Below are 23,520 nucleotides of genomic sequence, written 5' to 3'. Positions count from 1 at the left end.
AAGCTCAACCTTTTTGGAAATGCAGCCACTGAAATTAGAATGCATTGAGTGAAGAAGGGACTATTTGCCCAGTCACATATTCCTTTCAGGGTCAAAAACACACACAAGTGAGATTTGAAATAAGTAACTCACTCCAGGTAAGTACAGTCAAGCTGTTTCCAGGCTGCCAGACTGCCATTACATCCCACCACTGGCAGCAGGGTTCACTGCTGTGACTCCAAAGGTGGCTCTGGGTTTGGAAAAACAGGGTGTAGCAGAGAAGACAATAACTACTTCAATAACTAGATTATTGTGCTGTGTATTGAGACCCCAAGGCTTATTTGGAATTAGATGAGGCACCCAGAGTGTCTTTACTACTATCTATTTTAACAAATGGAGTGGCCAAACATTCATTCCTTGAAACAGTAGAAGAGCAACCACACTTTTCCCTATCTCAACGAATTTAAAGCACAATGCAAATCAAAAAGAAAAATAGAATGATCAAAAAAAAAACCCCAAAAACAAAAAAAACCAATAAAAGGCAAGGAATAATGCTATCCATGATGGGGACATCATTTACAACACTTAAAAATTTTTTTTTGCTGCAAAAATGATGCTCTACACCTAAAACTGTGGGACAGATGTTTTTGCCCAGGTAATGTAATGAGGGCTGGGGCCAAGCCACAACTCGCAGAGGAGGGTGAAACCAAAAGAGGTCTGGCTGGGGAGGACTGACACAAGCCATGGGCAAAGCAGTGATCCTGCCCATTTCCACAGATGCAGGAGAGCTGGCTCAGCAGGCAGGAGCTCTCATACCTGCAAAATTATTACAGTGTTTCTTATCACTCTCCCAGCTCAGGCTCCAGGAACCACAGGCACCTTCCCTCTTGCTCTCTGATTAGACACTTGAAGTTACTTGGGTTGTGGGATAGTGAAATTGTCATTGAGTATACTGAGTGAAAAAGTTTTTAATCCAAGATAATGTTCTCAAAAACAGAGTATTATGTCTCAAAACCATCATACCCTTAACAAATTTCCTGGCAGCTATTTCTCTGAAAGAGAGAATCTGCATGGAAAAGATACAGAAAGCAAATGACATTTTTAACTGTGTGATGATCCCTTCTTCCCCCCAACCATCTTAAAATAAAAGACATAAATGCAGAGCGCTTGGAGGTTTCAACAGCATCCAATGCATGTGCTTTTAATGATGACTGCACAAGAACATCTGCCCTAAAATCTAGCCAGCAGAGATGGTGGACAAGAAAAGTACCCATACTAATTAGGAACTATAGGAAGAAGCAGGCAGACTAATTAAGTTTTCTCAATGTTTCCCATTTAGCATATCTCAAGGATTTAAAATCAAAGATGTGTATAATTCAGGCTGTTTTCAAGATTAAGATGCTTAAAACTTGTTGATTAGTTTTAGCTGCACAATGAAATCTGTTTCTTAGTTGAAGTCAGAAAAACAAAACAAAAAAACAAGCTGCTGCGGCAGGATGTCGAAGCCCTAACACGATCAGCCTGTGATTCTGACACTGCAGCTCAGCAAGAGAGTGAGAGCTGCTCTCTCCAACCTGATATCTTTCATGTTTTCAAGCTCAAGAGTAATGGTGGCTGGAGCACCAATACCAATTTCAAGGCTGGCAGTGGCAGTTCTGTGCAAATATCCTAGGAACCTCCCTAGTCCTTCTGCATGGGGAAAAAACCCACCCCAAGAACTAAACAAGGCTTTGCCAAAACGAGGCATTTTGGTTATTAGTGATCATCTATTCATGCAACCTTTGAACAGGGACAACAAAATGAGACTGCACTATGACTTGTTTGAAACCAGCACAGACTGTGTGAGCACACAGAGCAGCCCACAAGACTGTGCCTCTCTGCAGTGGCTGCTGTGGATGCAAGGGCCTGGGACAGGCTTCAAAATGCACCCATTGATGCCTGGGTGCAATAAAAATCATAACTTCCCAGCCTTCAGCAGTATTTGTCTACAGACTTCCTTCAGTGACACCTGGAGCACATAAAGCAGCCTTTAATTTTGCTCAGCAATATGAATGAAAAGACAATTGGTTAACAACTCTATTTTATTGTTTTTTAAAATATGTTTCAAATATAGCTTATTTCAGAGTCTCTGTAATTTGGAAATGAAGGGCTGCTGCTGCAATATCTGCCACAGATTCAGTTAGCAGTTTTAAAGCACAGACCAGGAATAATGCACAAGAAGTCAGTAACAGTAATTGGTATCATTAACACTTCCTGCCTATCTCTAGCTTAAATCTGAAAATCAACTAAAAGATGCTTTTGTTTAAGAGTAGTTATCCTAGAAAGCTGAAAGTCCAAGATGTTCCACAGCTCTACCCTTGCTGCTTTGCTTTCCCCTCTTACCCATTTCCCATCTGCCATACACTGCCTTCCAGTTTAAGCCAAGCTGAAAGGACAAGAGCATTGCATTTGCATTATATGAAGGCTCAAAGGAAAGACTTCATCATAATTACATGAAACTCTTTAACTAATTCATCTAACACTTTAACTAATTTACAGAACATTCCTGCATCTAAAAGGGTGCTGACCATAACATCTATTGTCAGTCTGGCTACCCACACTATTTAGCAGTGCTTAGGATCTATGCAGACCAGCACTACACAGAACAGAAAACCAGAAAACCAGATGAACTGGGGAAAACCTCAAAGATTCAGTCAGCCTATTTCCCTCTCCCTGGTAGAAGCCAATGTTTTGAGAAAAAATGGGAGAAAAGGGTCTCATCCTTCAGCACAGCTGTCCATCCATCAACAGATTAAGGACTTTCTGAGTAGGAGCTTGCCTTCACATCTCTGTGTTGGACAGCCTTTTCCAGACCTTTCTCCCATGCAGGATTCCATCCTTGTTAAATGCATGTTTGATCTTGGTCTCTGAAACATCTTGTGATGCCGATTTCCTCCATTCAATTATGTCTTGTCCAGAGAAGTGTGTCTTAAAGCTGGGTAGTGCTGATGATCTGATCCTCTGGTTATATTACAAATGGTGAATAGTTACTCTAAATCATATCATCTTATCATATCATCTCTATCATAGTGTTGTATATATATATATATACATGTATATATATATATCTTATATAGTTTTCCTTTTTTTTCTCAGAGATTGTAATAGTTAATTTTATGGATTCTTAAATGAAATGGTCAGTCTGATAAAATCTGGCACTAGCCTGGTTCCTGTTTCTTCTTAGTGAAATTTTCCCAATTCTGTTATTTTCTATTCTAATTTCATCAAAATAGATCTTGTTTATATAAATGAACATATTTCAGTATTTTTTCTTTAATAAAAAAGACAAATCTACTGAGAGAAACTACTTCTGCAATGCATTTTATCTATGAAGAAGCCCCAGGATCAATGCCTTTAATGTCAGGCACCAAAGCACTGTGATCAACAGATGTTACCAGAATACAGGATGGTCTAGAACCTTGGTGTACATAATGGCTCCCTTTGAACTAATTTTCTGATCCTATAAAATATGTATAAAGTTCAAAGTTATGTTAATCACTAAGGACACCAGAAGAGAAAAAGGAAATTATGTATACTGCAAGGTTGATCCAAACTACATTAAAAATATATTCAGAGTAAAAAATGGAAAGATCTTTAGATTGAGGCACCAAATGGGTCTGAGAATATTTCCTGTTTTCATTATAGACCAAAGCAATGGAGTAGAGTCTTCCTACACTATAAGATGGCACTGATCAGGGACATATGACAGGGGCACTGAGAGCATGATGAGAATTTGTTAAGTGATGTTCACTGATGAGAGATACTTGAAAAGACAACTCATGATAATGATCAATAGATGCAATCATAACACCAAGGAAGGAAAAAATCAACTTCACGTAAAAACCTGTTGCAAATGGAAAGAAGTAACCATGTATTTGGGTTCACAATTAAAAGAAACAAGAACTAAGGCTGTTAAATCGCAGCAGGAATAGGTTAGATAGAAGAAAAACTTTCCTAAGCACTAAGAATAGTACTGAGACAGGCCATCTGGTCTATAATGTTTCCATTACAGCAAGTCTTCAAGTTCAGCTTAAATAAATGTGAAAGAAATGAGAGACATTGGCAAGACCATGCTGGAACCAAGGATATTTAGAGGTTCTCTAGAAACCTCCTGGCCAGCTCTATGGTTCTTTGAAATCTCATCTGTTTGTGTGGCTTTCTGAAATAGCTGCTGAGTGGACTGCAGATCTTCTTTTTCTGGCGATTGGCTTGACTCATGGCTCCAGCCAAGTCTGGCCTGCTTGGCAAAGGGAAATTCAGGATCAATATTCCAAGTGAACCCTGCAAAGAGCAAGTAGACACAAAATTTCTGGAGTAACTTTGTTCTATTTTATGAACAAGTGCTTTACATCAGAAAAATGTCCCACTCCTAAATATTTCACATGAACTGCAATTCATTTGTATGTGGAAAACGGTGCTAAAGTTATTCCTCTAGCAACTGCCCATTTAAGGAATATAAGGCAGAAAAAAAAAATAAAATCTTGAAAATCAGTTCTGTGACTTCACTGGTGACAGGTTTGGTTTTTGCTTCTTCACGTCTCTGATCAGAGATGGACAACTGAGCATTGTTCTTTCTCAGCCAGCTCCTATCAACTCCTACTGTGCTTTGGTTGTTGTTGCTGTGGGTCTGGATTTGGGGGGGAAACAGGCAGGCAATTGAGACAATCCTTGTTTTGGTAAAATCACCCTGCTTTAGAATTCTTCATAATAACCTTTGTCCTCAGAGAATTTAAGTTTTTTCTGTCTCCTATCTCTAATTCACAACTCTAAATTGTTTTCAGTATCTTTCAGGAGGTGAGGTGCTTCTGCACATCCCCAGAGGAATTTGGGATAGCTGTAAAATGCCAATGCTCTAAACTCCCATGTCTTTGCTTGTAGGATAAAGAATTGAGAAATCAAGCTGCTCAGCTTCTTTCTCCTCTACAATACCACATTAATGGTTTTCAACTGCTTCCAATTTTAAATCCATAAACATTTTCAAACACATGGATTATCCCAGTGGACAACAACTGGATAATCAAGCCCACTGACAACAAACTTGTGCTCTTAGTAGGAGATGAGGTTGTACATTTTTAGGAGTAATTCACAATCCCTCAGGAGTCTGGAGAGCAGAGTCTGAAAATCCCTAGTTTTCTTTAGTTCAGCTTTCTTTAAAAACAACATCAACAAGTACAAAAATTCATCTGTCCCAGACTGTGATTGCTCGGGTTTAATATAATGATTAGAACTGAACTGCAAAAGGAAGAGTGCCTATTTTTTTTGGTGGATTTCCAAGGTCTCATGGCAATTGGGACAGAACTCTGTGGTGGGCATTGAAAGCAGCTGAAAGCTGTGGACAGACTGGCCCTGATGTATAGTAAATCTTAATTAGGTTTTCTGGCTCTTTGCATGGGGAATTCCAATAAACTGCTTCTTTTGTTGAGATTCATGGTTTGTCCTTGCAGACAGATTTGTTTATGTGCCCCTAAAATACATATAAAGGAAGCTTATGCATCCACTTTTCTTTACACTCATCTACCACATTTGCTCAGGTGAAGCTCTTGTGCTAAATAGCTGCAAAGTCTGATGATTCCAGCAGAAGATGGACCAGCTTAATTAGGAAGGTAATGATGACTCCTTCCTCTTTATTGCACTGTTAGACAGAAGGTAACTCATAAGCAATCCCTGGATAACTGTTATCATTAGGGAAACTGAGGAACTATAAATTGTCCAGTGATTATGGCAGATGATGTCAAAGACAGAACAGTCACCCCATACCTTCTCTCTTGCATTCCTATGCAGCCCATAATCCTTTCTTGAGGATTTGCCAATACAAAATACAAATGAATATTCAGTTTCTTTCACACTTAGGTATTTTTTTGTGGTCTGAACTGACCATGTCTGAATTGACTGAAATTGTTGCATGAAAACAAATATATTATCACTGGAAATGGATTTATGGGAAAAAGAATTTATGGGAAAATTCTGCTCTTCAGAAATTAAGAAGCACTATAGACCCAATCTGTAGAAAGAGTTTTGAAGACAAACACATAGAAGGGTTCCAAGTGTCTGGTTTATAAATGTTAACAATATCCTGGAGAGGCTGCCATTGGAATAATTTTGAACTTGCTCCTTTGAGGAAGATGTCTTTATAAATGATTTCTGAGCTTTGCATTTGTTCAGTTTGGACTACAAAGGCCTTGGGCATTTACACCTAAAATGTCACTTGCAAATGAAAATGTGCTGTGTTTGCTGCTTCAGGAAGGAACCAATTTCTTTATTAACATCTAAAACTCTGTCACTAAAAAGTATTCAGATCCTGAATCAAAATCATGCTTGGTTCAAATCTCCAGTGTGCTCTACACAGTCAGCTGAGATGTTTCTACAGCTTCTTTTCCACGTTAAACTTCTGGAACTTTTGGGGGGGAAACAGCAGTTGAAACACTGTATTATTTGCTGCATTAGCTATAATGAGCAATAAAATTTACTAAGAAAGTAATTGCTGTAACTTAAAATTAAAAACTCTCAGGTCTCTGCATGGCAGCAGAATTAGAGAGACAGGGAAAGAGGTACTGCTCGTGGTATAGGCAAACAAAGTTAGGGATTATTAAACCAAATATGGCAAATAAAAATCAGTGGTGCTGGATGAATTGCTAGGGGGAGCTGGCCAATGCCATTGGGAAGTTGCTTTCTATTATCTAGGAAAACTTGTGGCAACTGGGGAAGACCCAAATAATTGAAAGAAGGCAAATGTTATGACTGTTACAAAATCTAAAGCAGCAGGATCCAGAAGTGTGTCCAAAGGCGGCCACTAAGTTGATTGGAAGGATGGAACACCTCTCCTATACAGAAAGGCTGGAAGAATTGGGATTGTTCAGCCTGGAAAAGAAAAACCTTTGGGGTGACATAATTGTGGCATTCCAATTCCTGAAAGCAGCCTACAAGAAAAATGGAGTGGGACTTTTAACGAGAGCATGTAGTAACAGGACTATGTGGAACAGATTCCAACTGAAATACAGTAAATTTAGATTAGATGTTAGGAAGAAATTATTTACTGTGAGGGTGGTGAGGCACTGGCAGAGGCTGCCCAGAGAAGCTGTGGATGCCCTATCCATGGAAGTGTTCGAGGGCTCTGAGCAACCTGACCTAGTAAGAAGTGTCCCTGACCAAGGAATGAGGGTTGATACTAGATGGTCTTTAAGATCCCTTTCAACACAAGCCATTCTATAATCCTATGATTCTATGACCTATAAACTAGAAAAACTCAGTCCCCAGGAAAATGATGGACTGCAGGAGTGGAATAAAAGTGTCTGGAAAATGGCCTGGACAGCTGGGCCCAAAGGGTCACCATCAACAGTTTGAGGTGGCTGGTTATGAGTGGTGTGATGCCCAGGGGTCCCTGCCAGGTCAGCATCCTTTGCATCCTTAACAATGACCCAGATGGCCTGTGCCTTCATAAAATCTGTGGAAGGAGCAGCTGTGTATGCTGCATGGCAGAGTTGCTATTCAGAGAGGTCAAATTCCAGAAGTAGCCTGACATGGACTTCAGAAAATTCGTGAAAGACAAAAACAAAGTCATGTATTGGAAGAGGACAGCCCATGGCCACAGAACTGGTGGGAGATACAGCAGCAGTTCTGCAGAACAGGAGCTGCTATGCAAGCAGCACCAGGAAAATCTTGTGGTAATGAGGTAATATAGGGGAATGTATTTCTCTTTGGAAATAGGGCAACCAACAGGTCCAAGGAAGTAATGTTTTCTAAATATTACACTTTGTGACTCCAGAACAAGAAAAGTGTGAATAGACTGGCCAGAGAAGAAATAATCACCCTGGCTGAATGATCAGCTTGTTCTCATTATTCTTTATCATTCCAATACAGCAATTACATCAGCTGTGTTCTGCTTTAATTTTAAACTTGACTCCAAACCAATTGAAACTCCAAATAGTTGAGGATGAAGCAAGCCCTGAAGAATCCTATTAGAAATACCCCTGATATGACTTCATATAGGAAAGTACTTGGAGAGCTGCAAGTCAGACCTTAATACATTTAACCTCTGTCCCTCCCATCAGGAGCAGCATACACGTGGTCTTCCTGGAATGCTACTGAATGCTTTGTTTTTATTCAGCTTTTAATACCGATGCCATTATAACTTGTTTTCCAGGAATGAAATCTATGAATCCACAGATATTTTTGCTGTTGTTCCTAACAACCATTCTGGGTCATTATACATGTGGTGAGAAATCTCACATTTCCATGCTATCAAGGTGTCTTATTTTTCATGCGGTAAAATTTCAAGGTAAAAAAATAAATAAATTGTCAAGAGAATCTTATTTTACTTCCTCACTTTTCCATTGGCAAAAATCCCCAAATTCCTCACAGAACTCTGACTAAACTATTTTTTTATTATTATTTTTTCTTTCTGTTTACTTTATTATTTGCATAAGCTTCACAAAAGCCAAGGACAGTTCTAGGAATAAGGCTTGACTAACTCGTACTTCCAAAATGCCTATTTAACATGCTAACACTGAGGCCTGTGTCTTAATGTAGAACACTTGTTTTTTTTTAGGATCAACAAATGGCAAATACTTCCATCTGAAAAAGAATATTCCCACCCACAGAAACAGAACTCAGCTTTCCTAAGCAGCAAACAATAGAGAATTAAGATGTCTCTCAGAGGCACAGCCAGAATAAAAACAACCACACCCCATATCCAAATGAGATCCTCAGCTGGATATTTTCAGTGTTTCTTTTCTGAGACGAAGTATGTTCTGCTACTAAAAAGGTGAGTTGGAGAAGAAAATTTATTGATTTTTTTGGGATGTTTCGGAATTGCATATGCTTCCAGAAAGAACCTATTTATTAAAAAGGGTCATTTACACCAATCCATCTCATCTAAGTTTTTGAAGAGTAAGCATCTAAAAGGAAAGAAGAAAAATAACCTGATATTCAAAGAAAGAAGAGTGACAAAATAAGAGAAAGAAGTCCACTAGCCAGAAAGTGCAAGAACCATTAGAATTTATGATTTTATTTTAAACACCCTAATTTAAATTTTCATTACTATATTAATGAGCTTATATAATACTAGTACAAAGTTGAAAGCACTGCAACTTTTACTTCTAGGATCCTAAAAGCCAATCAGAATGTCAGTGTTTCAAACTAATTTATTGTAATATTAATATAAGATTATTTTAAAGCTGTCTTGCCTAAGTTTATCGAAGAACAAATTTTAAGAGCTATGGAATACCAGCTACTTAACCCATGTGCTGTAATTCTTTACTTGTGACCACCAAGAAAACTTTGCCAAATAAAATGTTTCACAGATACTGAAGAGAATACCTAGAATTAAAATAAGAAAAGTGTTTAGAAGTTCAGCAATGTATGATAGCGTTTTACAAATGTTTTTGGTTTCACAGTTCAAATTTCCTTTGGGATCAGCAAGTTAATGACAGTTCTTTTTTTGTAACTGTAATTAGGATTATCTAAATGTTGTACAAATTAAACACAAGAGTTTATGATATTCAAAAATCTAGTCTGAAATGGCTGAGGCTTAAATAAGAAATAAGCATTTCATTATGAAAATGTTTGCAATATTTACTGGCAGATTCATAGATATTTCAAGGCCAGCAAAACCCATTACCATCACACCTTCTGAGCGACACATGGCAAAAAATTTCATCTTGTATCTACTGCATCAAGACCATCCCTCCTGCTTGAATTACCCTGTACTTTTTAAAGGGCACCTAAGTCTTGTTCTATACATTTAAAATGACAGAGAATTTCCAAGTTTGCAATGCTCTTCTGTAGCTTGGTAGCCTTATTGAAAGAAGGGGTTTGCTTTCATCCACTTTGAGTTTGTTTAGACTCAAATAGCCTGAATTGCTAATGAGAAATATAATACAAAAGCCCTCTTAAAACTACCAGGAAAATTTGCATTCAGGCACTGTGCCTAATTGCCCAACTCCATCCATCTCTCCAACAGTATTATCCCAGATGCATTTTTGCATGGTCTGTGTCTAGTCTATGTGAAAAAAAACCAAAAAACACTGCAAATCTGATGCTTCCTGTTAATTATTAGAAGTAGACAATACTCCATTGTGTCAAAACAAGACTAGCCCAAGCAGAGCAAAGGTGGAAGCAGTCGTATGTAAAGTATTGTCAAATTTGTCTGGTAGTCTAAAAGCACAACATAACAAAACATCATAAGCTACAGACTATTCCTTTCATTAAATGATAAGTGTCAAAGACTTTATTAACTTTATTAACTTTTTAACAACGACTTTATTGACTCTTCAACAGAGAAGGTCATAGGAAACTAACATAACTGAGATACTACATAAAACCGTGAGCCTTTTAAGGAATCCACCTTCATAAAAAGTTGCAACATATTAAATTCATTTAATTACTCCAGAGTAATTTCTAATTTCAAAAGCCCATTTTATTGGAACAATGATAAATTAGAGAATAGATGAATTGTTTTACAGATTAATACACACAGTTCTTTCTGCAATCAAGATTTTAAATAGGTCTAATAGCCTTAGCACTTACAGTAGGTTCCTAAAGTGCCAAGCAATTATAATTGTTCTTCTAGCATACTGGTTTAATTTAATACCACCCAAGTTGCAAAAGATTTGCCTTTTGCAGTGGAACACACTCATTCACCATATTTCCTTTATGAATGATAAAATAAGATATTTTAAAGGAAAGGAATGCCCTGGAAAAAAGAATTTGCTAATTGCTATGGAAAAACTATACTGCTAATTATCAGACAATGTTTCTGGTATATCTCAGACTTACTGAGATCAAGACTGAGGCAAGACATGCATGTATCCCATAAGCCCTTTACCCCTCATTTCTACAAAAATATAGTAGTTGATGTTGGCACTGAGCTCAACAGACGGTCAGAGCAGTGGGAACTCAACAAATATAAAAATGTAGCACCTATGGAGTACCTAAAATTACCTAGGTGCTTATAATACTATCCATAAAGTTTAGTTCTGTGAGTACTGTACAGGAGTTTTGTCCAGCTTCATGAGGAGACATTTGCCTTGAGTTTGTCACTTTGCCAGATACCTAAAGCCCCACATGAGATTCCCTGTGCTAAACATCTCAAATGGCAAGTGATACAAAAGCTACATGGTAAAGTGAAGAAGTTTAATGCCTACTGTTTTTTTTTACTTCCCTCATCTTGTAGGAAGGATTTTGTCAAGTGTAACACTCCTTACCCCCTGCAGCATCAAGTCCAAGACTTTTCAGCATTGGCTTATGAAGCTCTAGACTGTACATCTGATATTTTGTCTGGTTTTATTCTTTTGGAAATAAAAAGAAGCTTAGAAAGTGGATCCTGAGAGCCTGCCCAAGACTGTGGGCAGTATAAAACAGGTGATCTGATGTTTCACACATCACAGTGAAGTATCACTTCCAAACAGTGACACAGCCAAGAATGAATAGAGGTTATTCACCTATAATTTGGGAGAGTTTGCTCACTTCATGTCTAGCTGGCAACCTCAGTTCAAGGAGTTTTCCTGTTACACTGCTGTCTCATACATGTCCCTGGCTGACACTCAGCAGAGCAGTATGCTTGGCACCAGCGTGCCAGCAGGCTTGCACCTGAGTCTGGTGCTACAGGGGTGATGGGGACAGGGCAAGAGAGGGCAGCATGCTGCAGAAAAGGGGTAGATTTAACCTCTTACATAACATGAAAGGAAATAATCTGAGTCAAAATCTGGCATCTCAGGCCAAAATACAGCTATTTTAGATGAAGGTAATAAAAAAGCACTATGAAAATGTAAAAATGAGAAATATGATACATTATAGTATTTGTTTGCCACATTGGAATGACTAATAGACTGAGTTAGCAATGAATTTTTGATTTCTGAAGAAACATTAAAATTAGATGAACTAGTGGTTTATTAATCTCTGGAAGAACAATTCTTCCTTTTTTTGCAGTGTAACAAAAAATCAAGTCACTGTGGAGACAGAGAAGCACAAACAACCATCAAGGTTCAAAGTGACATTGTTAAAGGAGTTTCACCTTTGGGCCACTGGTTGATTTTTAAAAGAGGAATTGAAACATGCCTTTGGGGAGCTGTTTGATGTCCTGGGTCAGCTTGATCTCAAACACAGCTTAGTTCTAACAGACAAGTGTACTCATCATAAGCACTGCAGCAACAGATAACAACCCTGACAAAAAGAAAGGAGCATCCTTGAACCAGTTTTCCTGGAAATAATGTGTCACAACAGCCATTCCTTTGCAAAAATACAAAAGCACCTGTTTTAATCTCCCCAGACACCTAAAGCTGAACTAATGTTTACTGGATTCCATAACACAAATACAAACACTTCATCCTGCCTTCTCAGATTCTCAAGGCTGGCAGGTAAGGCTGATCCAGACCAGGGCTGCTGCCTTAGGAACTGCTCTAAATCGCATTTGAAACATTGTGGTCATCATCAGGTATCTGTGATCATCAGATACTTCACTTTTTCAACAAGAATATCCTAGTACTGGTTTAGCAAGGCTTGCTTAATAGTTTTTTAACCCTTTCAGGCACTGAAAAAAAACTGTTGTGAGAAAATATGATAGCAAACCAAATAAATAAAGCCAACCAACCTATCTTCCCACCTAGATTTGCAAATTCTAGCCAAACCTAATTTGGGATTTAGTGTTGCAAAGGAACAGCTTTTTTATATTTCCCTAATGAAAAAAAAAAAGAAAAAAGGAATTAAACACTTTAAAAGAAAGATGAGGAAGACAATTGCATAATTTTTAAATGAGCAGTCTTAGAATCAATGGTCACCTCAAATGGTAAAACCATATCATAGAATACATCACCACAACCCCCCCTCTTTCCCCTGATTTATGCTTCATGAAAAAGCAAAACAAATGTTCCACAAATATTTTCAGTAGCTGAAAACTGGCTATCAGTACAAAACCATAACTACAGACATTCCTCACTGCTGGGCTGAACTGTTCTCAAAACAATCCCATGTAAAGGCCCCTGACAAATATTTATAATATTCTGTAGTCACAAAGAACCAGAGTGCTGTGTTTGGTGCAGATCACCTTGCTTGTGCATTAGGCTTCAGTCTATGGTTTGCTAAGGACTCTGAACTCATGGCCTCTCTCATCCTAAAATCTCAGAATAATCACTGCTGTTTAGAAGCATTTCATTGCACGTCCATTAAAAATAAACATGCTCAAAATAGCAGAGATTAAGAAGCTACAGTCTCTTTGGCTATCTCAGCTATGAACAGCTCCAAAAAACACATGTAGTGTTGCCTTCTGTAGATCTTTCAGACCAAAAGAAGTAGGAGGAGAAGAATATTATTAGCATCTAATAAGGTGAATCCTGGAATCTATTTCACACTGAAAAGGGGAAAATTCAAGAGAAATTACATCAGAAATCATCTGTATTGTTCAAGAAGTACAACATACTTTCTCTCACTGTTGCAGAAACAAAGCCAACAAGTATATTTTCGAGAAAATATTTAAATAAAATTGATGAAGTGCCAACACTCGACTGCTGTTTAAATTGAACAAAATTATGAAAGCTGTTACAATTTGTTTCAATGTTATTATATACCACAAAGGCTCATTCAAGCAGGGAGAACAGTGCAGACAAGGCAGGAAGATTAGAAGATGTCTTAGACTTCTCCCTGGAACAGAATGAAATATAATCGAAAGCAGACAAAATTCTTTTAGTGGAGCTAATTTCTTCTCACTGGGACTTCATGAAGAAAAAGAATCAGTGTTCTTTTATGCTGCAAGAACACTTTGCTCTTTACTTAACAGGAAGTTAAATGAACCAAAGCTATTGACAGAAAAAAAAAATTTCCACCATCAATTAATGTGACAAATTCTTAATAGGAAAACAAATCAGATTTATTTAAAAACTGAGGTCTTGGTTCTGGCATATTCATGTTTTCATAAGGCTGTGCTTATATTCCCAAAGTTTGTATTTTTCATAGTTTATGCTTTCTGAGAAGTACAGATGTCCATGGGAGAGCGCTTTTTCCTGTATTGCTCCTGCTGAGTAGCCCAAAGACTAATCAAGAGTACCATGGCAAGCTGTAGCTGCTTATGCTCCAGGTGCACCACAGCTGATGGGAAGTGCAAGAGCTCAATATCCACTGCCATCATAAGCACCACTCACATTATCAACTTATGAAAATAAGGCATTTGAATGTTAAATTTTTCTCTCTTTTCCATAATCTGTCACATTCTGATGGGAAGCACAATGAAAGTCCCTGAGGACCCCCTGGAATGCTCCCATCACCTTACCTAGGAAATAATTTTGATACTCTCACATTTTCTAAACATAGGCTGAGTGGTGAGTTCTTATATTCCACCTACAACACAGATATGGTAGTGTGAAATTCTGGACCAGACGTCTTTTCACAGGCACTTCCAGGCTGTGGAGGATGATGCATGACCACAGCTTCTCAGTAGTGCTTACAGTCTCTCCAATCAACTCAGCCCACCATTGCCACTGCTGCATGACATTGTACTGAACCAATTCCACTTCACCCAGAAAGCAGGACAGGAGCTGAAGATGAAACCCTAACTGTTTAATAATAATATCCATTCATCCATACTTCTTGCCCAGTATAGATATTTTGGTTTCAAAATTAGACATGCATACATTTATTGAAATAGTCAACTTTATGGTATCTCTGTAAACACTATGTGAGTGAGAAGCAAGGGGTTCTGACCATAAATAACATATTCCATGATTCACTCTCTTCCACAAGGTAAAAAACAGCAGTTAATAAAATATTAAAAGATTCTAAGCATATAGCAGCAAGTAGTAAAACTAGCATGAGAAATGAACCAGCCTACTTCAGCCATAAAACACAGGAGATAAAGAACCTTAAAATTTAAAACTGATCATAACTTTTTTAATATCACTGTTATGAAACTTTTCTTTCTACAATTATTCAAATGGAAATTCACTAAGGCTTCACCCAGGCTGGCCTCCAGTTGTCATTCCTGTGCTCTGAAAGCCTCTATGCTAGTGTGGGGTCTCCTGCATGGGGGCACTGCCAGTGGTGGATCTCTCTCACAGCATACAAGTGTCTTTGCCAACAAGCTGCTCCTCACTTGGAGCCAGATACAATCCTTGAAACAAACCCCTTAACTACTTCAAACTTTTCAGAATTTTACTCCTTTATCACACCATAATGACTCATAGCTTTTTAAATGTCACATCTCAAAAATATTGTCTCTCCAGCATATAAAACAAAGAGAAAAAGCCCCGAATTTCAAAGTGAAAATAATAATAATTAAAAAAATATTTCTTGTGTATTGGAGAATTCCCCTCTGCCTTGGTTTACTATTTATAAACCACCAGTCTGGGATTAATTATTATAAATCCTTAAAGCCGAAAAGAAGATTTTAGGCATTTTATTCTACGTATAATCTATACCATTATTAAACTGCAGCTCAAATGCACTTTATGTCCTATTTCTGTTGATCACCATTTAACATTTAAGTATTTTACCTGTAGTAAATTTTACTCCCTGGGAGAAAGAATTTCTAAGTACTTTGAAAACATCAGCCCACCCATCTGACGTGGCAGTGCTCAGTGGGAGCGGTGTCCCCTGCCAAGCTCCAGGGACACTCACCAGGCACCCCGTCTCTCATCCAGAAAGCGATGTCTGTTCCATCTGCAGTGTTGTAAACAGCTGTAACATTGATGGGCTGCAGCAGAGTCATGATCTCTCTCACGATGTCCCGGGCTTCTGCACTGCCAGCAAAACCCAGTCCAGATGGCTTGAAGGTGCCCTCATCAGACTCCATAACGATATCAAAGTTGGAGATATTTTCCTAAACATGTAAGAAAAGAAGTTATTGTGCTGTGGTTGTTATTTTAGCTGGCATCATACACTAGATTCTAGGTGTCATTGTGAGCATACCACAATTTTTTTTTTTCAGAAGCAGAAAAATGCTTCCTGTGAAATGTATTCATAAGCATAAATGAAGGGACCTATCTTTCTGTATGGAAATGGCTGCAACAGTTCATGTTCTGAGGTACCACTACTCTGCAGGACCCACAACATGACTGGTCTGCTGTCCCCAAATACTTGCTTTCAGACTTCTGAAGTGCCACCTAGAAAGGTAAACCATCACCACCATATTGCAATTTTCATTTGCAGCTCTCCCTTTCTTCTCAGACCTGAGACTCTGAAATTCTGTTGCAGTGGAGAGAGCATGCAGTCCTGTGACATTAAAATTAGAGGCATCCAAAGCCTTCTTTAACTGTGAGGAGCAATCTATTTAAAAGCCAGCTGTTCAGAAACACACTATTTTCAATATACCATACAGTCAATTCTGATATCAATTGGAGGATTGAAATGGCAAGGGTTTCCCCCAGACCAGAAAGAATAATGTCTATTTTAAGAAAAATCTGTGCTTCCAAGATAAATTCTCACAGGAAACATGAAAGGTAAGATTTTGTCTACAAGTAGCATAATAACATTTGCTTTTAGTGTGTACTTGGAAGAATCTTTTAAGCTTAAAGAACAAAAATTAGCAATTTATTTACTTACCATATTTGCTTAGATTGATTGGTTACAAAGGTCTAATTGGAATTAAGTACACAGGGATTTTACATGAATGAAGATCTCATTTTTTTTGGAGAGGCACATAACTTTTTTAAACAGCTCATGGTCATATCAGGCAGAAAAAAGCTATACTTCAGACTGTCTTGAATGTGACTAAGAGAACTTACTCCCAGTTTTACTCCTATGCTCAGATCTCATGCATGAATTTTATTGCTATCATGGGTTATTTATTACACAAAATTATTACAATGGGTATGAGATAGCAGCAACTAACAGATCCATGCATATAGAAGCCTACAATTTAGTAAGTAATTATTTTAAATTTTTTCTATATCTAAACCCAACTATGTACTACAGGTTGTTGTGAATAATTCACGTAAGTTTTCAGATGTCCTTTACAGAATTTGCCAAGAACTGTTTAACACTTCCCCAAAACTGTTTTCTTTTGAGTGAAACAATTCTAATAGAGCTGAGCTATTTACTCTTAACTTAGAAATTTATCCAGTAGTTAAAAAAAATTAATATAAAACCTTTTTATGATAAAGAAACTGTAAATGCTATTATATCTTAAGATAACCAATTTATCCACACATTTAACTACTGGAAATCAAAGTGCAAATAACGAATCTTGTTGCCTCATTGGCAATTGGCATTTTCAGGCAGTGAAAAACATCTCCAGTTTGCAAAATATTAAACGTAAATAATTAGGTTACATATGGTGTCTAGGCCTATCATCAAATGCTGTCCTGAGGTCATGAGCCTCAACATGAATCATGATTCACAGACCATCTGAATATAGTGGGAGAGAAGCAGGCCTAGAAAAGCACACTGCAGGTTGAAAGGGACCAGTGATGCTCTAATGTCACAGATACAATAGAAAGGATGTCTCAAAATGTAAATCTTCTTTATCATATGACCAAGGAGGAAGACATAGTAAAGACAACACACATTTCAGTGTGCTGATGAATTGCCAATGAAAGCTAACTGAACTACAGTGAGCCCTAGATAAATATGATGCTATGGTACTCAGCTTCTTTGGTTGAGTTTCCAAAGCAGGACTTCTGTCCACTTCTAGAGCAGCTGAAATGAGGAGGAGCAATAAGATCATGGGAAGGGATTATTCAGGACAGTGAAGTGAGAAGAGAGAGCATAGGAACAACAGGGACACCTAAAAGAAATCTCACTTATCACTCAAAACAACAGAATCCCTAATTTCAAAAACTTCATAAACTGCTACTATTGCAGAATTGCTGTTCTCTTCAGCTGTGTTTTCTCACATAAATGTTTGCATGTGTTTTTAATATGAAACCGAGTAAACAAACCACCCACAATACATTACACCATATTGTTGTTCTGTAAGAAAGCTCTTCAGGTCTGAGGATGTGCTAGAGAGGCATGAAAACAGGACACTCTAGGGAGAGAAACTGACTTCAGTGAGGAACAAAAAAGAAACTGGTCACAGCTACTTGAAGTACCATGTGTCCTTGAGAAAGCTTTTTCCTTATTTGGTCCACTAGAATATAGGATTACTTATAAAAATACTCACCATCAAATTTGAAAGTTGCAGTCTTAAAAAAAGTTAGATTGGTTTCCCTGCTCCCATTTTTGTACATCTACATTGAATTGGCATTTCTACTTAGACAGAAAACGCATGCTGGAAAACACGCTTAAAATATACTGCTTAAAAATAGTGAAGATGCTTTGTCATCATTTGCCATCTATGATGCAGGAATAATAACTCCCACTAACAAAGTGAGGTGAGACCATACATTTGACCTTGACTAATTCAAAGGAACAAACAAAGATTTAAAAAAAATAACTGCAGCCTCAGCTGTTTCCTTCAGTCATTCTTCTAGTGAACGTACCATTTAAATAAACATTTTAAACCCAGTAATTTTTTTCAGAAAGTAATCTCGTCTGCTGCATCTTGATAGTGTGCCACTTCTCCTGGTATGTACCAGAAAATTGAAACTTCTTTGTATAACCTGCTGCCTAATTCTCTGAACATCAAAATAGACTTTCATACTTTGCCTTCTTATGATTTGGTCACAGAGGAGATCACCTCTATTATGTCATCTTCAGCTCTTCAATTGAATTTTTAAATAAAATAAATATTGCATGGGAAAATTGACTTTCTATTTTCATTGAATACACAATTAGGCACAATCTTTACCAATACTTCTCCTATTTTTAATTTTAAAATTTTAATTTATTTTATTTCTGTTTTCTCTATAAACAATCTAGTTTTTATCTCTGCTAAGCAAAACAAAAAATATAAGTACTTGTCATCCCTAAGGCAAAAACCTGATAATACGAAATCATAGAATCACAGAATGAACAAGGTTGGTAGGGACCACAGTGGATTGTCCCATCTAATCTCCCTACTCAAGCAGGGCCATCCCAAAGCACATGCCACAGGATTGTGTCCAGATGATTCTCGAATATCTCCAGTGAGGGAGATTCCACAGCCTGTCTTGGCAATCTGTTCCACTGCACCCACACAAGTAAAGAAGTTCTTCCCCATGTTCAGGTGTGACTTCCTGTGCATTAGCTTCTGCCTGTTGCTTCTTGTTCTATTGCTCGGCACCACTGAAAAGAGCCTGGTCCATCCTGTTGACACCCTCCCTTCACATACCTACAGACCTTGATGAAATCCTCTCTCAGTCATCTTCTCACCTTTTTCACCCTCTGTTGGACCTGCTCCAGGAGCTCCACATCTCTCTTGTACTGAGAAGCCCAGAAATGGATGCTGTGCCCCAGCTGTGGCCTCACCAGGTCTGCATAGAGGGGCAGGATCACCTCCCTCAACCTTCCAGTGCTCATCCTAGTGCACCCCAGGATACCTTTGGCCTTCTTGGCCCCAAGGGCACACTGTAGCACATGGAGAGCTTGTCGTCTATCAGGTCCATCAGGTCCTTCTCCATGAAGGTCTTTCTCCATGAAACATGACCTGTTTTCCAGCAGGTCAGCCCCCATCCTGTACTGGTGCAGGTCATTCCTCCCCAGGTGCAGCACCCTGCACTCACCTTTGTTGAATTTCAGATGGTTCTTCTCTGCCCATCTCTCCAGCCTGTCGAGGTCCTTCTGAAGGGCTGCACAACACTCTGGGGTATCGGCCACTCCTCCCAGCTTTGTGTTCTTGGGAACTTGCTGAGGAGGCCTCTGCCCCTTCATCCAAGTTATTGATGAAAAGTTAAACAATACTGGGCCCAGTACTGAACCTTGGGGGACACCACCAGTGACAGGCTTCCTACCAGACCCTGTGCCACTGATTACTGTCCCACCCTCTAGGATCTGTCATTTACCCTGCAATTACAGTAAACTCTTTCCATTGAGAAAACAAACCCTTGTAATATATATGACTGGTACTTCCGTTGGTAGGAAACATCTTCCTTCTGGGGTAGACACTGGCAATCCCAAGCAGGTATACCTTACAATAGCTACTTATTCAGTCAAAATCTCAATTGTTAATTCTTACCAGATGATAAACTAGATTGCAACATCTCATGACTAATCCACTGAGTCACTGATGGCAATCCCTCATACCTAGTTAAAGCAGGGACATACCTGAAAGTTTAATGCAGGGAACAGCCATCCCAAAAGCCTTCAGTACTTTCAGGCTGTTTAAAACAGAGTATAACTTGTCCAACAGCTCATTTACTGGTTTTCTTTTTTGTTCCACTGAGAAGAATTGCCACTTTACAGGAAAAATACTTAAGTCTGTAATGACAAAGCACTGTCCTTGACTAATGGTTCATTTGTTCCAGTGATAAAGGACATCAGTTAATCTGACATTGTGTTTTCAGCTTTCTCTTATTGATTTACACTTAACTTTAAGAAACAGCAACACTTGTATTCCAGTATTTGTCCCAGAGCAGTCAGGAAATAAGTATAGCATGGCAACAATGTTGTAGAACTCACAAGGAAGTGATGGTTATCCCACTTGTAGCACTAAAAAAAGGTTTAAATCAGCACCCAGCTTTGTTAGGCTGGCAGCTGAGACTACAGGAAAGAAAAGAAAAAACACTGGAAACACTTAAGTGCATGTGACAGCTAGAAAAGGAAAAAAAGTAAAATAAATAACATCCTCTAAGTATTCAATAATATATAAACATGATGTAGTGTAATTTTGAGTTGCTGTTTAGTATGAAGGTAATTTAATGAAGCAAAACAGCATAAATTGAATCTAGAGAAAAAACACTGCAACAGCTGTTAGGAAGCAGAGATGTGCCAGCATCAAGGCATAAAAACCACCAGCCACAAGCATGATCATACCATTTATACTCTTTGAATGGAGGCAGAGAAAATCGGGAACACTGTGAATTATTAAATTTTGTAAATTATCCCATCATTATATGCGAGAAGGCTGACGTAAAACAAGATTAGTACAATTTTTGCTAGATGACAAGGTATGAAAAGGGCTCATCCTCTTGTTAAAGGATAAAATATTCTTCTGACAAATTTTATGGGAAAGCAGTATGTAAAAAAAGTCTACAGGTATAAGGGTTTGGTACAGTTACAAGTTCTGACCTCTGAGAAGCCAAAATCTGTATTTCTCTGCAGCTTTCATAAGGAAGCTTATTCCTAAAACCTAAGAATTAGGAGTTCCTGTGGATCTAGAACTGGTGTAAAAGATAATTCTGTAAATATGCTATCTCGATTGTGCTTAATACAATCAGTGGTGCTATGGCCTGTTGTGATACTGGAGAACACAGTGTGATGACTTTCTTTCTGTGGTTTTGCAAATGGACATTTCACTTTTCCTACATTTCTTTCCCTTTCCAATGAGAGGAATCAACTGGACATCAGTGACCTAAAAAGGCAGCAGTAATTTTATTAAAATTAAAATTTTAAATTACAGAGAGTATTGCCTGAGGAAAGTCAGAAGGCTAACAGTCAACACAATTTGCTGGGATGAAAGAATCCCCATTAAAGTCCTTTATATGTTTGGTTCAAATCAGACACAAATTCATGTCTTACATTTCACCAGAGTACTTGGTACCTCAGCCTATTAAGTCTTCTGAAAACTATGGTTTTAAGGAGACAGTATTTTCTGGAGAAGAACCATTTTCCCTGAAATTACAAATATTACAAATATTACAAATATTACAAGATATTTTTTTTATATTTGCTTCTTAGAGAAATCAACTCATTAGCAAATTACAGTAGAAATCTTGTGTGACCATCAACAAAGACTGCTTAAACTAGCATGAATGAAATGACAGCATTTCAGAAAGTCCTGTTTTTGTGCAGACACAGTTTGAGCAAAATACCAGATCTTGGTAATAAATACAAAAAGAAACCATAGTAAACACTGATGATTGATTTTCTTTTATTTTTTTTTTTAATGTAGTTAAACCTTAACTAAAAACTTAAAACACTGTACAGTATTTGCACCAGAAATTAAGGTAAGTACTGTAAACATCATTGAGATAAGAATACCAACGTGCAGAAATACTGAGAATGCCTCCTGTTTTGAATTGAATTCATAACATATTAATGCCTCCAGTGATCACAACCAAGTTACTAAAGTAAATTTGAATGTGGCCTAGGATCTCTTAGTCTTCTCATTACAAAATGTATTTGCTTTCCTGAGAGATTGTAGGCAATACTTCTATTCCAAAATAAATACTATCAGTCATTCATAGTCCCTTAACTCAGCTGAGTAAATAACTGTAACCTTGTTTCATAATACACAGACCTTTCACAGAATCTAGTCCAAAGCAATGAAAAGGAGGACAGACACTTCATTACATATATTTCTTTCTCCCTTCACGAAGACAGCGTAAGAGTAAACACACAAAAACCTTAACCCTGGCTGTGGGCACTCAGGTATCATTGGTAAAGGTTGTAGCAGAATCTGTACTGCAGAATTGCATCATGAGGCCTTCTACAATTACATTTCTCCAATTCTTCAGTTTGACTAGTATAAGAGTGTTGCAATGTTTCACGATTCTGAAATTATCCTGAATTGTCTGTAGACAAGAGCCCTACTCAGTAATTGGGTCACACAACACTAAGCGCTGGAAGAAGACTTCAGATGAAGTGTCAAACTCCAAGCTCTGCAGTCCGATTTGCACTTATATCCTTTAATTTCACTGCTCTTTATCAAGGTGAGGATCTTTAATGTTAAGGAAAAACAACCGTTTTTCTAGTCTGGGATTAAATCTAATTATTGACTGGCAGATAAAAGCAGTGAGCATTCAACAGGTATCTCCTTTGGAAGCAAAGGTGCTGGTAATTCCCCTGAGAGGCTTCTACCCCATGGTTGAAACCAAGCTGGTGCTCTGTGATGTGCTGGTGGGTGGGTGGCAGGTAGCCTCGCGCTAATGGAGGCACTGAAACTGCTGGAATATACAGGGCTTTCAACTCTTGGAAGTGGCTTGGAAAAATCATGCAAAGAAAACAATGGACAATGACCATGTGATGCTCTCCAGAAAAATATTTGATAAACTGAAAGCCTGATTGTACAAGTAATGTATGTGTCTGAGCTTCACCTGACTGCACTGAGCATTCACGTTTTTCCTAAGCACACATTTACTGGATGCTATCAGAAACAGGAAACAGCACTAGACTGTCTAGAGCACTAGAGCTTTTGATCAACAAGTATGGCAGCTCTTACATTCTCATAAAGCTCTGAACAGCTAATATACCCTATCACTACTTTAATAATCAGAAATGATAATACTGGGATCTAGAGAAAAACTTGAGTGTTATAAATAATGCTGTTACACAGGGATACATGTTAATTATTGGCACCACAGTAAAACCACTATGCTATCTCAGTTATTTCTGCAGTAACTTATCCACTTTCTAGCAGTGACAACCTACAATGATGGATGAGGAAGAAGGACCTGAACTTAAATTGAAAGAAATAATAAGTAAGTGACAAAAATAAGAATGTCTGTACTTGTCCGGTACTATATTGTCTTCATTTCTTCTCCCTTGCCACATTTCCACTGA

At 38.0% G+C, this 23,520-nt stretch overlaps 1 protein-coding gene across 2 annotated transcripts in view; it reads right to left on the bottom strand.

Annotated features, from left to right (window-relative positions):
- Window positions 1–23,520, bottom strand: part of CPQ (carboxypeptidase Q) — a 150,633-nt gene that overhangs the window by 14,301 nt on the left and 112,812 nt on the right. The window contains exon 7 of one of the 2 annotated variants that reach the window (XM_015618259.3): window positions 15,619–15,820. In XM_015618259.3, the coding sequence (XP_015473745.1) occupies window positions 15,619–15,820 (202 nt within the window). Of the gene's footprint in view, window positions 1–15,618; window positions 15,821–21,433; window positions 21,631–23,520 lie in introns of those variants that run through there. The other variant, XM_033512352.1, reaches the window with a different exon arrangement.

The sequence above is a fragment of the Parus major genome, chromosome 2 (assembly GCF_001522545.3).
Source record: "Parus major isolate Abel chromosome 2, Parus_major1.1, whole genome shotgun sequence".
NCBI classification, from domain to species: domain Eukaryota; kingdom Metazoa; phylum Chordata; class Aves; order Passeriformes; family Paridae; genus Parus; species Parus major.
The sequence above is the reverse complement of the archived record's forward strand: the minus strand, read 5'-3'. Positions and strand labels throughout refer to the sequence as shown.